Source organism: Entelurus aequoreus, linkage group LG01 (genome assembly GCF_033978785.1).
Source record: "Entelurus aequoreus isolate RoL-2023_Sb linkage group LG01, RoL_Eaeq_v1.1, whole genome shotgun sequence".
Lineage (NCBI taxonomy): Eukaryota > Metazoa > Chordata > Actinopteri > Syngnathiformes > Syngnathidae > Entelurus > Entelurus aequoreus.
Window position 1 is genome coordinate 84,639,814 of NC_084731.1, and position 13,351 is coordinate 84,653,164.

The window sequence follows — 13,351 nt, forward strand, 5'->3', positions numbered from 1 at the left end:
TATATATATATATAATATATATATATATATATATATATATATATATATTATATATATATATATATAATATATACTATATATATATATATATATAAAAAAAATAAATACTTGAATTTCAGTGTTCATTTACACACAAATAAAAGTCTGATCTACAAAATGTGCAGGCAGCATACCCCTTCCCCTAACGAGCTGTCCTGGATGAACCGAAATAATTTTTTCCAATCATTTTGGAACTTGCAAGCGTACTTCTTCTTCTTACTCGTCGTCGACATGTCTCTTCTTCGTTCTTCTGCTTCGCCTCTGTAATGTTTTTGGACATTACTACTTGCCGTAGTTTTGAAGCAAAATGCATGATGGGAATCCGGATGTTGTGTGTCAGTGTGTTAACGTGCCGGCTGGAATAAACAAATGCTGAGAAATAGCTCCGTGCCTGCCTACTTTATGGGTTATAGATAAACCTATGGATAATGGAGACATGTATAATAGTCTCCTTTTAAGGTGAGAGAGGACGCTAAAGGCAGGGCCTTCAAGGCACGCCCCCAATGTTGTTGTCGTGGTGGAAATCGGGAGAAATTCAGGAGAATGGTTGCCCTGGGAGTTTTTCGGGGGGGGGGGGGGGGGGGGCACTGAAATACTGGAGTTTCCCGGGAAAATCGGGGGGGTTGGCAAGTATGCCTTACTCAGCAACACTTTTGAATATTTTTACACATACTCTGAGATGCACTAACTTCATGGTCCAGACGTGACCAATCAAACCAAACTGATGGTCCTTTATTGCAGGAGGAGGATGGAGTTCTGGTAGTGGGAATGAGTGTGTGAAACCAGCTCCTCTAGGAGCAGCTCGCTGGAACAGGAAGTGATCCTGGAGCTGTTCAAGGGCCGCCTGGTTTTTGACCCTGTACCCTCTGCGAAGCGTGAGAACCGAGTTCTTTAAAGTCCTCACACACGCACACACGCTGTAAAGCAGCAAACAAAGAGGAAAACACACCAACCCAGCAAGAGTCTACAAAACAAGTGGGAAAATCATCATATGTTCCCACTAGTGTGTGTGGACTTGTGCCAACTATGCACCCTATAAAGCCCCCCTGCTAAAAATAAGTCTCCAAAGTATGTTTTGGTAAAGATTTCATACTTAGCCTCACTCAATTTCAAGCCTGCTGAGGGCGGCACCGGGGGAAAAATCTATTTGTGCACTTGAATGCACCTTTTGTCAGAATGTCTTAATCCGACAAGTAATATACGAGCTAAGGTTGCGCAATATAGACGATATAAATAATAAACATTAGAGCTTTTAGTACTATCGCCATATCCTGATGCTGCATGTTGATGACACATTCTATAGCTGTGTCCCACAAATTTGACAAAAGCATCCTCGCCAGCAGCTAATGTACATCCACAGTGCAGCTTCTAAATAACCAATCCTCACATCCAAATAAACTGTGTTTCTTATAAGTACCTTTATCACCGGAGGACAAGGGGTCAATGAATAACTCAACATGCTACACTACACGCTGTAGGAAGATTTTTTTAAAAAAGCGTAGCTAACTGCTAAGATACAGCTCTTGAACGTAAACAGGGGTGGGCGGATCGATACGACTGGACAGTAACGATACCAAGTATAGTATCAGTATATGTTCGATCCTACAGTGATTAGCTCGTTATTTTTTGCTATCACAGAATCGTTGCTGTTGTTATTGTTTACAAATTCGGGGAAATAAAAGCCAATAGCAGTTTTTGCTTTTGTTTACCGTATTTTTCGGACTATAGAGCGCACCGGGATATACTGTAAGCTGCACTCACTAAATTTTTAAAGAAAAAATATTTTCCATATATTAGCCCCACCGGTATGAGTCGCAGATATGTACGTTGCGAAATTAGTTATCGACACTGTAAGAATCTGTAAATGTTTATTTACATACCCTAGATGTTTCCAAACGGTGTCTGTAACACGGCAGTAAAACGGCTGATCAAACAAAACAGAAGTCATCATCATTGACCCACTATCTGCAGACGCTAGCTCTCCAATCAGCTAAACCGGCTCAATAATTCCATGGTGACGTTTTGGGGAATTTACTGAGGAATTTGTGAGACTAAAACAACACAAAAAAATGCCCTTCTAAGTTAATATTACTAACAAACTCGTAAACTTGTTGGTATATTAGCTAATGCTAATGACGCTAGCGTCATTACAATACGATAGCATGTATAAATATGCATGATAACACACCTACAGACATCACGCGGGGGACGGTTTAGTAAGTATAACAGTTTTAGTTATATTGTAAGCTCGGAGTGATGAATGAAGAAATCATACAAGTAGAAACGCTATGGACGGCTAGAAGACTGAATGGCATGTCGCTGGGGGGGAAAAAAAGGCACTACCAATAAATGGAACAACGCTGCAGCACCTGCGGTGAGTGAATTTGTCCAAAAGATGGCGCCATAGCACAAACCGTAAAACACCCGTTTGTGTTTTTGCTTGTTTTTTTGTTTTTTTATAAAATTATTTTTATTATTGCCCTCAGCGAAAAAAGAATCCATAAATTTGCTGCTCCGTTTTATAAGCCGCAGGATTCAAAGTGTAGGAAAAAAAGTAGCGGCTTGTAGTCCGGAATTTCCTGTAGTTATTTTGCACTAGTGAATGTATTTTCAATGTTGCATGTAAGAAAGGGGAATAAGGAAATCATTGAAATAATAATTAATATTGTTACACCCCCCTCTCGTGTTTTTGTCCCATTACAGTTATACATTTAAATATCTTATTTATCCTGACAATTTTAAGTTTGAACATTGGTATGACTAATACTAACCCTGTAACTACTTGGTATTAGTGGATCAATACCCAAATTTGTAGTATCGCACACAACTAATGTAAGGTAGAATAAGTGCTTAGTACATTTTAACAGAAGTGTCACAAGAACCATGTTACAACAGAATGTAACCAGATAACATCAGTATGTCATCAAGTAGATTAATCATTGTTTCGATAAAGTAATACAACTGAAAATTATAAAAATACGTAACTGTATACTGGATATCGACCGATATGTTTTTTTTTAAGGCTGATAGCGATTATTCGAAGTCAAGGAAGCCGATACCAATATTTAGAGCCAATATAGGCTCCAGCCATCTTCGAAAAAGAAATATTAGACATATTGTCTGTTCAGCAACATCATTTTATAACTTAAAACAAATCAATTTGATGCGTTTTGGTGTCCTTTAATATTTTTAAATGACGTTAATTTATTTCCACACATACTATATATTATCAAACTATTTCTTACATGGAAAAAAAACAACTTGAGTATGCTTTTTTTCTGCATCGTAAATTGCAGCCTCTCACCAATGATTCCCCGTATAGTACATGGAACATCCTCATTTAAATAAGGCAGTCCGCACCACTTTACAATTGCACACGCAGTCTTAGTAAATCGCACGCAACACACCCACTTATAGTAAGGTTTCCACATGAGGAACTCTAAAATATAGTTTGTTTGGTTGATTTTTTTTTTAAACGTGTCCACAGTTTAAATATGATATGATCACATATTTTACATAATTTCATTTTACAACATATCCGAAAAGGAGTAGGAAGAAGAAAAGCTTGTTTAATCCTACCCCGTTTCCACTTTATAGCAACTACCAACTCATATGGATGATGCCAGTCACCCTCTGCATACCGTTGTCAGTAGCCAGAGGAGCCTGTTCAGTGCTAGACTGCTTCATCCCAAGTGCAGGACTAATAGACTAAAAAACTCCTTTGTCCCACACGCCATTAGACTGTACAACTCCTCTCTGGGGGGGGGGGGGGGGGGGGGGGGGGGGGGGGTACTAGAATGACGGGGGATGCAAAACAATAACAGTGTAATACGTTTTCATAACATGGTCACTAATGCCTAGTTTCTCTTGTTATATTCTTATTTTACTGTTATATTTGTATTCTCATTGATGCTTTTTGTTTTTATTCTATTGTAATATTTTTCTATTTTGTTTCCATTTATACCACCATTATTTACTTTTTTAAATTCGATCTCAATTCTGTACACTGCTGCTGGAATTTTAATTTTCCTGAGGGAACTCTCCTGAAGGAATCAATAAAGTACTATCTATCTATCTATCTATCTATCTATCTATCTATCTATCTATCTATCTATCTATCTATCTATCTATCTATCTATCTATCTATCTATCTATCTATCTATCTATCTATCTATCTATCTGTTCACTTCCTGTTTACTAAATGATTACTAAATGGTATGATTGATATGAAATACACTACCGTTCAAAAGTTTGGGGTCACATTGAAATGTCCTTATTTTTGAAGGAAAAGCACTGTACTTTTCAAAGAAGATAACTTTAAACTAGTTTTAACTTTAAAGAAATACACTCTATACATTGCTAATGTGGTAAATGACTATTCTAGCTGCAAATGTCTGGTTTTTGGTGCAATATCTATATAGGTGTACAGAGGCCCATTTCCAGAAACTATCACTCCAGTGTTCTAATGGTACAATGTGTTTGCTCATTGGCTCAGAAAGCTAATTGATGATTAGAAAACCCTTGTGCAATCATGTTCACACATCTGAAAACAGTTTAGCTCGTTACAGAAGCTACAAAACTGACCTTCCTTTGAGCAGATTGAGTTTCTGGAGCATCACATTTGTGGGGTCAATTAAACGCTCAAAATGGCCAGAAAAAGAGAACTTTCATCTGAAACTCGACAGTCTATTCTTGTTCTTAGAAATGAAGGCTATTCCACAAAATGGTTTGGGTGACCCCAAACTTTTGAACGGTAGTGTATATGATTTCTAAATATAACAACCATTTAAGTACAACTATTTATGGCGTTCTTTGTCAACTTATTAGACATTTTTTTTAAGATGGCTGACATAATTTCTTCCACAATGTTACATAAATGAGCTGCTGCCTGCTTTTATTTACTTATATAATAAGTTAGCCATTTATCAATTTACACAAAGTGTGGATTTTTGTCTAAGGTATATTTTCATGTCCTTCATTCTTTGTCGCGTTATTACAAAACCCAAAACCAGTGAAGTTGGCACGTTGTGCAAATGGTAAATAAAAACAGAATACAATGATTTGCAAATCCTTTTCAACTAATATTTAATTGAATGGACTGCAAAGACAAGATACTTAACGTTCGAACTGGAAAACGTTGTTGTTTTTTGCAAATATTAGCTCATTTGGAATTTGATGCCTGCAAAATGTTTAAAAAAAGCTGGCACAAGTGGCAAAAAAGACTGAGAAAGTTGAGGAATGCTCATCAAACACTTATTTGGAACATCCCACAGGTGAACAGGCTAGTTGGGAACAGGTGGGTGCCATGATTGGATATAAAAGCAGCTTCTATGACATGCTCAGTCATTCACAAACCAATATGGTGCGAGGGTCACCACTTTGTGAACTAATGCGTGAGCAAATTGTCGAACAGTTTAAGAACAACTTTTCTCAACGAGCTATTGCAAGGAATTTAGGGATTTCACCATCTACGGTCCATAATATCATCAAAAGATTCCGAGAATCTGGAGAAATCGCTGCACGTAAGCGATGATATCGCGGACCTTCGATCCCTCAGGCGGTACTGCATCAACAAGCGACATCAGTGTGTAAAGGATATCACCACATGGGCTCAGGAACACTTCAGAAAACCACTGTCAGTAACTACAGTTGGTCGCTACATCTGTAAGTGCAAGTTAAAACTATACTATGCAAAGCGAAAGCCATTTATCAACAACACCCAGAAACGCTGCCCGCTTCGCTTGGCCCGAACTCATTTAAGATGCTCCTCTGCTCCCAAAACCAACAATGTCATGACGTGACAACACGCTGTCAAGCCCGGGAACCGGGACCTTTCAAACAGAGTATAGTACCGTTTTTGATTCATTAGTACCGGTATACTGTACAACCCTAGTATATAGCAATACAGATTTTTTTTTCAGCTATGAGATTCTGAGAACCAACTCCCACTGACTCAATAACTCATTATGTGCCAGCTGAGTCAAGACAACTTCTACTTCCAGGTGCAGATGCCAAAAAATGGTCAAAGTATTTAATTTCTTGTGGAAATCAGTCAAATCAATGGCAGTGCAAAACAGTAAAAAAAAGCCCCATGATTAATAATCCACAATCAATTATCTTCGTTTTGAAATAGCAAGGGCCGGCCGGGCCCTGGCATAAACACTCTATGCGGCTATTTAGGGCCACAACCACTGGGGGTGGGGCATGATTAAGGCGACCCTTCACTTCAGTAGCTGATTATCAACTTAGTTTGCTTGTTGTTCCCAGATGGACTGAATTGTCTCATGTATACAACAATACTTTGTGAATGAATGATGGTTTCTCGGCTGTCACTGTAAAGAGTGTCGAGAAAAGCGCTATATAAATCCAATCCATTGTTATTATTATTATGATTATTAGTTGTCTCTGCCAAACTTCTATTCAGCTATGAGTCAACATGTCCTTTGTAATAGTTTTAGTTTGGTTTAGCAGTATCGCAGCCATGTCAATTCAAAAGCCCATAGAGAAAATCACTGATTTTTAGCATTGTTTCAAACGCTGTCATCGTGAGAAATTTACCGCCGTAGTTATAAAACGACCGTACCATTTAAGTTTATACTGTAGCCAAATCGTTTGCCTGAAGATGTAGTGTCAGAAGAACATTTGTCTTTTTTATAATTTTTCCCACAAATTGTGTTTTGTTTAGTTTTTTGAACTTCTTTAATAAGAAGCCAAAAAGTGCAAAAACAATAATGTTCGTGTTGGAGGAGTTGTGAATGACTGCTGGGCCACAACATTAGGTACACCTGCACACTGCAGCACAAATTTCATATTTCAGTCATTCACAACCCCTCCAACACGAACATTATTGTTTTTGCACTTTTTGGCTTCTTATTAAATAACTTTTTTAAATAGATTCAATCTTGCACGTGAAAAGTTTAAGTGTGGGCTTTAGTTGATATAACACTCCCGTCAGGGGGTGCATTCTACGGCAGGGGTACATTATCCAGCACAACAGTGGCGCATGGACTTCATTTATAAGTAAAGGTAAGACCATAATAACGTTTTTTTATTAAATGTGCTTTTTTGTGTGCTACAGTTTGTATGTGTAAAGTTAAAGTTAAGTTAAAGTACCAATGATTGTCACACACACACTAGGTGTAATGAAATGTGTCCTCTGCATTTGACCCATCCCCTTGTTCACCCCCTGGGAGGTGAGGGGAGCAGTGGGCAGCAGCGTTGCCGCGCCCGGGAATAATTTTTGGTGATTTAACCCCCAATTCCAACCCTTGATGCTGAGTGCCAAGCAGGGAAGAATGCTGGTATGAGGTTTTAAACACAACCCGTTAACTGCTGCCAATCAAATGGTGAATAAGATACTCTTTAGGGTTCATATGTTTGTAAATCTGACTGTGATGAAGTCAGTGCCTCACCAGCCATGAACCTCACCGCACGTCACTGATATATGTGTACATATATACACACATATATATGTACAGTATATATGTGTATATATATATATGTTAGGGATGTGGGAAAAAATCGATTCGAATTCGAATCGCGATTCTCACGTTGTGCGATTCAGAATCGATTCTCTTTTTTTTTTAATCGATTTTTATTTTTTATTTTTTAATTAATCAATCCAACAAAACAATACACAGCAATAATAAATAAATAAATGATAAATGGGTTATACTTGTATGGTGCTTTTCTACCTTCAGGGTACTCAAAGCGCTTTGACAGTATTTCCACATTCACCCATTCACACACACATTCACACACTGATGGCGGGAGCTGCCATGCAGGGCGCTAACCAGCAGCCATCAGGAGCAAGGGTGAAGTGTCTTGCCCAAGGACACAACGGACGTGACTAGGATGTGTAGAAGGTGGGGATTGAACCCCAGTAACCAGCAACCCTCCGATTGCTGGCACGGCCACTCTACCAACTTCGCCACGCCGTAACAATAGTGTGAAGTGAAGTGAATTACATTTATATAGCGCTTTTTCTCAAGTGACTCAAAGCGCTTTACATTGTGAAACCCAATATCTAAGTTACATTTAAACCAGTGTGGGTGGCACTGGGAGCAGGTGGGTAAAGTGTCTTGCCCAAGGACACGACGGCAGTGACTAGGATGGCGGAAGCGGGGATCGAACCTGCAACCCTCAAGTTGCTGGCACGGCCGCTCTACCAACCGAGCTATACCGCCCCATACCATAACAATGCAATCCAATTCCAAAAACCAAACCCGACCCAGCAACACTCAGAACTGTTTTGGGGTCATTTAATAGTTCAAACAAATTTACATTATTGCAATCAGTTGACAAAACATTTACAATTATAAAAGCTTTTTTACAAAAATCTACTACTCTGCTTGCATGTCAGCAGACTGGGGTAGATCCTGCTGAAATCCTATGTATTGAATGAATAGAGAATCGTTTTGAATCGTGAAAAATCGATTTTGAATGGAATCGTGACCCCAAGAATCGATATTGAATCGAATCGTGGGACACCCAAAGATTCGCAGCCCTAATATATATGTACATATATACACACATATATATGTATATATGTGTGCATATATATATATATATATATATATATATATATATATATATATATATATATATATATATATATATATATATATATATATATATATATATATATATATATATATATATATATATATATATATATATATAATTTTAATTTCATTCGTATTATTCTATAAATTTACATTTTTAAATGCTTTCATCAGAATGTCATACACAAGCAAATGAAGTCGTTTACCTCTGACTTCCACACGACGTCAGCGTGAGAGATCGGTGCCTGGGTCCGCTTTAGAAGCCACCTCCGGGGTGAGAAGAGGGTGCCGGTGCTCCCGGACGGAGTGAACCCGGAGCCCCGCACGAGCAGCGGCAAGTCGCCGGCAGCGTTCCGCTTGGAGCGCTTCACTACGTCGTAGTGAAAGTGAAAGTTGGAAGAAGGGGACAGGTCCAGGGGGATGGAGGGAGAGGAGATGGACGCCGCGATGGGCACTTTCAACGTGAAGGTCTTGGCGCGCGCGGTGGGTTTCGAAGACGCGCCCGCGTCGTGCGGCGGCTGCGCGGCGTCGGCACCGGTGCCGCAGTGTCGGATGATGGCGGGGTCCAGACTCCGGGTCTGGCGTAGCCTGCGTTTGGTGAAGGCTTTGGATGTGGGAGAGGAGCATGATGAGAAGACGCTGTTAAGAAGCCCCTGGGCTGCGGACATGGCTCCGATTATATCCTTTGCGGACCTCAACTTAAACGCGGCGAGCCGCGGACAGGAAGGAAGCCGCGGCGGTCGTGCGAGTTCATCCGCACGGCGGTCATGCCGGAGAAGACAGTTAAAGAATGTGCGTAAGAGGGTTGGAAAGGCGGGGACCATAAAAAAAAAATTTGCGCACGCTGCGCTCCCCCACCCCTCAGCCATGATGACTAAACAACTATTTTATTTTCTGGACAATAGAAATAAATAATGTTTTAATGCAAATATGTCCACAATATGGTGTGACAGCTAGTATGGCTGTGCGTTGTGTGGATCTCACTTCCCAATGCCTCAAGAGCTGTGCTGAACAATTAGCTGACAGAATTGATTGATTGAAACTTTTATTAGTAGATTGCAAAGTACGGTACATATTCCGTACAATTCACCACTAAATGGTAACACCCGAATACATTTTTCAACTTGTATGACACCAGTCCACGTTAATCAATTCATGGTGCATGTCTTCGGGCTCAATGGCCAGCACTGCTCTACAGTGGAGGCTCCTCCATAGAGGTGGAGGAGGCCTGGCCTCCCCAATAATTTGAGAGAAGAGAGAGATTTAAAAAAAACAATAAATATATTTATTTTATTTATTTATTTTAACAAAAAACATATTTTTTATTTTTTATATTCATATTATTTTAGTTTTGTTCATAAATCTAAATGTTCCCATGGCTAAAACCCAATATTGCAATTGTAAAGCAACAGGCCAGATTTCCCTATCAGTTTGTATTAAGGGAGGCCAGGCCTCCCCTAGGAAATTAGCTTCTCATAGAAGTCAATGTAATGCATGCTTTTTCATGCCAATATGTGATTGGCCAGATCACTGAAAATGGGTGGGCAACGGAGGCCTGGCCTCACCATGCATTGTGTCCAGGGCTGAAAGATTGACATTTTGTTCGTCCAATCACATGCTACTGGTTCATTTGGAATCAATCCTTTCCTTTCCTAATCAACACAGAAGCCATTTTGAGAATTCGCCAGCCACTTCAGTCAAACAAACACTCGCCATAGTGGCTACGAGTGTCCTATCAACTTGTGCTTTTCAGGAAATTTAGAGAACACCCCTGGCTATCATCCGTGAAGTTTATAGCTCATATAGCCAAATACTTTTGCTTAAAACGACCTCGGAAATCGGCGAGATTCTGGCGCAATTTGAGAATGATGAAGCCAGCACCAACCTGTGGAGTGGAGTCCAGGAGAGAGCATGCCGCCCCTCAGCTAAACCAGATGTGAGTTGAACTAATTAGATGTCTCTACCAGTGTTACACCACTAGTTCTCAGTAGTAATAACACTCCATTTTGTCTGTGTTTCTCAGCAGATAAAGCCAACTGGAACCATATTTTTACATATTTTATATTAAATATATTGAATAAAACTACATATGATAAAGAAAGTGTTATCTTATCTTTTTTATATGCTAAACTTGATTAAATTGGTGATTACATGTTGAAGCTGTAGAAGAATGAAAAATGTAAGCTAAACAAAATTGTTTTTAACTACATAATTAAAATTCCTGCCTTTTACACATGTTCACTTGGCGTTTATATAACATCCAAATGTCATTTCTCAGCTTAATTATCAGGCAGGCTCATAGACTTACAGCAATGTAATTTCTTCAGGAAGGCACAAGGCTAAGCTCTGCACAATGAATTGCATCAGCAAGAACTTTCTGACTGTAGCTTACACTCCAAATAGTATGCCTTTGGCCAGCACAAAGACAGATAAGAGAACAGGGAACATTCCATCGCGAGTGAAGTGAGCAAGCGGAAAAAAATGGCCTCCTCAATTCTGGAAGTCACCAGCCTCCACTGCTGCTCTAAGAGTTCTCAATCGGTTTGTGGGGCGGTATAGCTCGGTTGGTAGAGCGGCCGTGCCAGCAACTTGAGGGTTGCAGGTTCGATCCCCGCTTCCGCCATCCTAGTCACTGCCGTTGTGTCCTTGGGCAAGACACTTTACCCACCTGCTCCCAGTGCCACCCACACTGGTTTGAATGTAACTTAGATATTGGGTTTCACTATGTAAAGCGCTTTGAGTCACTTGAGAAAAAGCGCTATATAAATGTACTTCACTTCACTTCACTTCACTATGTGGTTCCAGTTCATGCAGTGTGTTGCAGGGCCGAACTGGGACTGTTTCACATTCTAAAATGAAATTAGACAAAAAAAATCCATCAATCTGTTTTCTTCCGCTTATCCGAGGTTGGGTCGCGGGGGCAACAGCCTAAGCAGAGAAGCCCAGACTTCTCCCGAGGCGTTCCCAGGCCAGCCGGGAGACAAAACAATTTGAAGGCCGCTTACGTCACAACGCTGCGCGAAGGCTGTCCCAATTCATTCAAATTCGAAGGCTCCTCCAAATGCAGCCGACGAAGGCGCCCTCATTTCCCCTATATTCAGAAGACGCACCGCGACTATCCTTTGTGGCCTCCCATATCCCAAGATACTTTGCGCGCCTTTGTCTTTCCCGGGCTTGGGCGGCAGCATACTTGCCAACCCTCCCGATTATTCCGGGAGACTCCCGAATTTCAGTGCCCCTCCCGAAAATCTCCCGGGGCAACCATTCTCCCTAATTTCTCACGATTTTCACCCGGACAACAATATTGAGGGCGTGCCGTGACGGCACTGTCTTTAGCGTCCTCTACAACCTGTCGTCGCGTCCGCTTTTTCTCCATACAAACAGCGTGCCGGCCCAGTCACATGTTGTATGCGGCTTCTACAGACACACATAAGTGACTGCAAGACATACTTGATCAACAGCCATACAGGTCACACTGAGGGTGACCGTATAAACAACTTTAACACTGTTACAAATATGCACCACACTGTGAACCCACGCCAAACAAGAATGACAAACACATGTCGGGAGAAAATCCGCACCGTAACACAACATAAACACAACAGAACAAATACCCAGAATCCCTTGCAGCTAGGGATGATGTTTGATAAGAATTTATCGAGTTCGAGCCTATTATCGGATCCTCTTATCGAACCGATTCCTTGTCGATTCTCTTATCGAGTCCAGATAGGTTGTTGTATATGGGGAAAAAAACACAATATTTGGTTTGACAAATCACTTCACATTCTCTACTGCTCGCTACTATATTATTACCATATCTGAGTTATTGTGCAGAAATGTGGGGAAATAACTACAAATGTGCGCTACATTCGTTAACCGTGTTACAAAAAAGATCAATTAGACTGATACATAATGTTGGATATAGAGAACATACAAACACTTTATTTATTGAGTCAAAAATATTAAAGTTTGATGATTTGGTAAAATTGCAAACAGCTAAAATGATGTGGAAATAAATGATGGAATGGATTAAGTAAAGAAGTTAAACATTGTACTGATATGATCCAGTTTAAGAGGTTATTCAAATGAATAGTGCTTACAAAGTACAAAGAAGAAGAATTATGAGAAATACTTTCAACCTTATTGAAAATAAGATATTCTTCATCTCAGTATATTAATAATGACTGAATTAATTAATTACATATTGCAAAACTGTTGTATATACTAATTCACAGATATTTTATTATAAAAAGGTCAGTAAATGATGTATATATTTGTGGGATCATGTTTATATGTTCTGTTAGTTTTGGACTTCCTTAGTGGTTTTGTGCACTTCGGGAGTTTGTTTTAGTCACCATGGTTACTTATGATTTTCACCTGCCCTGTTGCTCATCAGAGACTCTATTTAAGCCTGCCTTTTCCGGTCACTCGTCGTGGCTTCATTGTTTGCATTTGCAACAGTTACGTTGGCATTCTGGTTTTCGAGCTCATGATTCCTGTGCTAAGTTACCTTAGCTTCTAGTATTCCTGTGCTAAGTAAGTTGTTGCTTTAGCTTCTCGTGCGAACAGCACGCTTTCCTATTGTTTCGTTCCTGTTTGTTGTAATGTGATTTATGAGAAATAAATCATCTCCTACCTGCACGCTTTCGTCCGGAGCCGTCAGTTTTGCGTCCCGGGAGAACGAACCGCAGCACGCTGCACCCCACCGTGACAAATGACTAAGCTATGTAACGTCATTTCTTGTGATG

At 40.0% G+C, this 13,351-nt stretch overlaps 2 protein-coding genes across 6 annotated transcripts in view; one reads left to right on the forward strand and one right to left on the reverse strand.

Annotated features, from left to right (window-relative positions):
• Window positions 1–9,457, reverse strand: part of LOC133658028 (rho GTPase-activating protein 6-like) — a 137,315-nt gene extending 127,858 nt beyond the window's left edge. For all 3 annotated transcript variants that reach the window (XR_009827389.1, XR_009827386.1, XM_062059640.1), the window contains exon 1: window positions 8,810–9,457. Coding sequence is in view for 1 of the 3 variants with exons in the window: in XM_062059640.1 (XP_061915624.1) it covers window positions 8,810–9,427 (618 nt within the window). In the remaining 2 variants the exon portion in view is untranslated. The remainder of the gene's footprint in view (window positions 1–8,809) is intronic.
• The window catches only part of LOC133658066 (male-specific lethal 3 homolog), a 190,817-nt gene that overhangs the window by 132,398 nt on the left and 45,068 nt on the right, over window positions 1–13,351 (forward strand). The window lies entirely within an intron of this gene.